Source organism: Macadamia integrifolia, chromosome 13 (genome assembly GCF_013358625.1).
Source record: "Macadamia integrifolia cultivar HAES 741 chromosome 13, SCU_Mint_v3, whole genome shotgun sequence".
Taxonomy (NCBI): Eukaryota; Viridiplantae; Streptophyta; class Magnoliopsida; order Proteales; family Proteaceae; genus Macadamia; species Macadamia integrifolia.
This window is the reverse complement of record NC_056569.1, coordinates 3,122,144-3,126,900: the sequence shown is the minus strand read 5'-3', so window position 1 is coordinate 3,126,900 and position 4,757 is coordinate 3,122,144. Positions and strand designations below refer to the sequence as shown.

The window sequence follows — 4,757 nt, the reverse complement described above, 5'->3', positions numbered from 1 at the left end:
AAATGATTATAGGAATAGACTCTATCCCACACCCAAGGTGCTCTCTGCTGAAGAGGCAGTGGGAGCGGCAAAGGTAGCTCTATTGGCAGTGTTGATCTCTTCGATCTTCGACTCCTAGTCCACTAGAAGAAGCCATTAATGCCAAAAAAAAGAAACAATAGAGCAAATGAGAAGAAACTAAAAGCTAAGAAACAAAGAGCTCACTGGTAGTCGAAGAGTCCAACAATAAGAAAAAGGTGATACAACACCGAAAACAATCACGAACAAAGGAGAAATGAACCAGGGAAGTTGACGAGGAAACCCTAAAGACACTTGTAGAAGATGGAGAGTATTTGCAAGAGTACCAGAAAAGAAGAAGAATAAGAGAGGAAGACGAAAGGGAAAAAAACGCTTAAAAAGACACATCAACCCTCAAGGGGGGGGGATTTCTCGGTTTCTTTGCTTGATTTATGAATTTTCTTATGATTTTATCTATTCGACACATTTACATTTAACTATGATAAAAAGAACGCGAGATTTTTCTTTCGTTCTTTCGTGCAATATCATAAAGAAAAATATCAAGTCATATAAGAGAAAAACGGAAAGAGAGGATTTCGATGACCCTCTCGGTTACGTAAATACCTCAGTACATATAAACGGAATTAGCGATCCGCACGCTTTCTGTTCCACAATCAGACCATATCACTCCTCAATTGACACATTTAAAATTCGATTATGAATAAATGATTTATTCATCCGAGAATAACTTTCAATTATTTTATATTAATTAAATATTATTTAATTTATATATTTTAATTGTAATAGATACAGATCTATACAAAATATATTTACAAATTTTATCAGCAATTCCATTACGATAATGTAAGGGCTCAAAAGGAATATCCTCAATAGGAAAAAAGATTTGTGAGGTTTGAACAGGCCAGATGCGTTGGTTAAACTCCTCAACACTCAACCAACAACGCGATTGGTTACATGGCACCTTCCCATTCATTAAACCCATCAATAGCATGTTTTTCAATCAACAAAAGGTTGCCACCACCCAAGCACACAACCTGGAAAACATACGATTAATGGCGAAAAAGTTAAGATCCACTAGGCATCCTAGGAAAATAGGACACCGCCGCTCAGTGAGTGATCACTTCCAGCTGCTCAACAGCTCGCAGCTTGAAGCTCGGGCAGTTGTGATGGGCCATGGACTATGTTGCCAGCCAGAATGTTCGATCAGTTTCGGCTAGAAATGGGTACTACGAAGGACTACTACTGCAACCAATCACAAGTGTCTTGGTAGGAGTGGGGGGCATTCTGTTATGGCAAAATACTCACCAATACTAGTGTGACATGTGGACCATACTGGTTTAAACCAATCCAAGGTCAACCAATCTCAAATTCAGGAAATCCGATAGACCGGGTTCGACGCTTTAATGACCAAGCTATATTTATGCTTGTGGATCAGTGGCCGAGCGACCGAGCTACACTCCTATGTTACGACCATGACTTGAATCGGGTGCGATAAAGTCGACTTAGATCCGTAGGCTGGCCGAAGAGTGGTCAAGGTATGTCTCCACATGCGGGTCGACGAACCAGCATCCATCTGAGCCACTGGGGGCAACAACTACGTCTATGCCATTGGCAGTTAGATGAGCCACCGGCCACGGGGCACTTAGTAGAAATAGCTGATTGAACGAGCTATTAAACCGTTGTCACTCAACCATCATCGCTTAGCCATTAAACGGTTACATCCTACTTACAAGGTAATGAATCCTCATGCTCGTTGGTTTTCCTCGACGCAACTCCACCCCTCCCGTCCCCTCCACACCCACCCCACACCCCCACCCCCCCAAAAAAAAAAAAAAAGGAAAAAGAGAAAAAAGGGTTAGGGATGCAAACCGATCTCATTAGTCATCTTATGTAAAGGTGACACTACTCCATGGGTAACCAACACCTGCAAATAGAGATGGAAGAAATAACATCTATATATGTTACCTATTCCATGAGTTCAATGCAGTCTAAAAAAAAGGCCCTCATGAAGTCACCTACTACATACAAACTGATGATGGATATAGGCCAGAGCATTGGAGGGTTACAGCTTTTTGCTTTTTTCCTTTTTTCAGTAGGAGGGTCACAGTTCACATCAGCACTTGTACGAATCCACCTGTCAGATAAATCTTTGGTAGAATCATCAGTTGATGCAGTCGTCAGTCCAATCCAGGTCAGGCTTTGGTACCACACACCCCACCCCCCCCCCCAAAAAAAAAAAAAAAAGATCAGGCCTTTATCACCATCTATGATCAGTCATGATTCGCTTCATTTCTCAATTTCATGTTTACAACTGTCAAAAGGATTCACTAGCATTCTGCTTTAAATTGATGATGTTAGATAGACACTACTCAATGGATGCTGCTGCCTGGGTGTGTCGCCTCCTGGTAGAGCCAAGTGGGTTAATATTTCATACATTTCAAATTACATTAATGCATAAAGGTAAGATGAACACTAGAAAAAGCAATGATTCGATCATCAGACGGGTTAAGACTTAAGACGTGAGCTTGCTCCACTAGTCAGATCTAACCGTACTCTCACAAACATGAATGCATAAAAAATAGGAAAGCATGCGTAGAGACATAAGAGAAGAAATGCCATAGTCCATACCTTAATTTTGATTCAATGGAAGATTTTTTCCGCCTTCTTTCACATTTGAAAGACTTTCCATTGATGTTTCTGGATTTCTATGGACCTGCTAAAAACACACACTTAAGCAATACTATCTCAATTATACAAAATATAGCATCACTAGTGAGATCAGCCCCCAACATTAATATTGGTTAGAAGCATTCAGCTAAGGTCATAGACAAGGTTTTAACTCTTAAGTTGAGTGATCTGGATAACACAGTGAACCTTGATAACAAGTTGAAATGAAAAATAGAGACCTACATGTCTGTCGATCAGTCTGCTCCTGACTGTTGTTACTATGAATAAATAATACGATTTCTTCAAAAGTAGAAATTAAAGCAAGTTTCAGTGCCAAAACCAGAGTCATAATACTACTATTTCTCACCCTTCAAAAATTGCTACTTGTATTATGACATGAATTATAACTACTACACCATCCAACTTCGCAATTTGCAAGTCACCATACCAACATTCTCAAAATTTCTTACTATACACAGCACATGACATTTCACAGAGTTCAAGCACAGCAATTGGATATTCAAGAGTCTTGGAATTGTCAAGACTCAAGACTTAAGGTAGATTGCTGTCTACTTGATGCAAATAGATGGATCCATCAATGCTGGAACCAGCGAACTCCAGCGAGCAATCATTACAATAGTTTGCTAGGCAGGGATTTAAGCTTGATACTAAAGTCACTATCCATAGAACTCCTAAAAGAAGCAGCTGAAGGGACGGACCTCCCAAGAGGAAAAGAGGGAGAGTAGGACAAATCATATGGGCTTGGGAAACATCAACAATCCTTCTTATATTGTTCAATAAACAAACAAGAGCCATTTCCAATTGAAACTCGTGATGTGGAACTCCTTACATGGACAGCATTGGTGGGCCTACAATATACTGAGTCCGGTTTGATTACGTAGCCATCACTCAAGTTAACACCACCAGCCTCCAAGGCTATCCTTTTCCTGATGTGCATGTAGAAAATCCCATTTAAAGCAATTTTTCATATTAAAAAAAAAAAACTGATTGCAATTGAAACTATCAAAAAAAGCATGGTCAAAATAACCATTTCCTCACCTACTCTGGTAGTCATCAGCTACTTGGGAAAAGCTTGGTGGGTAAGAGAATATTAACCCTCGAAGCAGCTTCCCATCAATAATAGTTTCAATTTTATATCCATAGCAGAAAGTTTCAGTAACCTTGGCTTCAAATATCTTCTCTTGAGAAGACGCTAATTCATCAGTTGAAAGATTATGTTTGCCTGAATCATAATACAACTCATCAGGTCCAGAGCTTAGGATACAATTCTTTCAAAATATAGACTGAAAATTTTTAGGAACACAAAGGTCAACAATCAAAACTTTTCACAGCACTCTTAAAAAAATCCTTAATTGACTAGCTCCTAAATAAATTGGGACCAAACAATGGTTTAAACTTGCTTAATTGACATGCACATTCCATTATCTGTTTTGAATCAAGAAAATAATCACAAAAGTCATTACCACAGATTCAAATGGATATCTGATGCAAATACGGCTGCCATTTCTTGGTTGGACCAGCATGACCGGCTTTGGAAGCCAAGAGCCAGAAAGAATCGGTCCAGCCCAGGGTTTTGGTCCAACAAGGGTTGGAAATAAAATTAGTAGTTTACTTAGTATTTTATTTCATGCTTTTATTTTCCAGACTTGAACGTAGGAGTAGGATTTACTTCCTTGCTTTGGTTTCCTTTTTATAGTTGTTTCCTAGTTTAGGCTTATTTCCATTCCAGTTAAGTTTCTAATTTCATGTTCCTATTTTCCTATATATTAGTTGTAATCGATTGAAGATTTAGAGAGTGATTTTGATTATTGAAAGAATGTGTTGAATGTGATTCTCCCTTTTTCCCTCCTCTACTCTGATCTCCCCTCTCTTCCCTAAGGATTCTCTATCAACTTGGTATCAGAGCCGAAGGATCCTATTCCTTCCCCATCTTTCTTCTTCCCTTCCCATTCTCTGTGTCGGATTCCACCGATACTGAGAACAAAAGAAAAAAAAAAAAAAAAAGGAAAGCAAAATCGTGGAAGCAAGAAGAGAAGAAAAAAAAAAGGAAA

At 39.0% G+C, this 4,757-nt stretch overlaps 1 protein-coding gene across 4 annotated transcripts in view; it reads right to left on the bottom strand.

Annotated features, from left to right (window-relative positions):
* Nucleotides 1-1,955: 1,955 nt before the first annotated feature.
* LOC122058580 (rab9 effector protein with kelch motifs-like) overlaps nt 1,956-4,757 on the bottom strand; it is a 40,812-nt gene continuing 38,010 nt past the window's right edge. For 2 of the 4 annotated variants that reach the window (XM_042621201.1, XM_042621204.1), the window contains exons 8-11: nt 3,745-3,928; nt 3,536-3,632; nt 2,647-2,734; nt 1,956-2,420 (exon numbers count right to left, since the gene is read on the bottom strand). In XM_042621201.1, the coding sequence (XP_042477135.1) occupies nt 2,648-2,734; nt 3,536-3,632; nt 3,745-3,928 (368 nt within the window). In that variant the 3' untranslated portion in view covers nt 1,956-2,420; nt 2,647. The remainder of the gene's footprint in view (nt 2,421-2,646; nt 2,735-3,535; nt 3,633-3,744; nt 3,929-4,757) is intronic. The other 2 variants (XM_042621202.1, XM_042621203.1) reach the window with 2 other exon arrangements.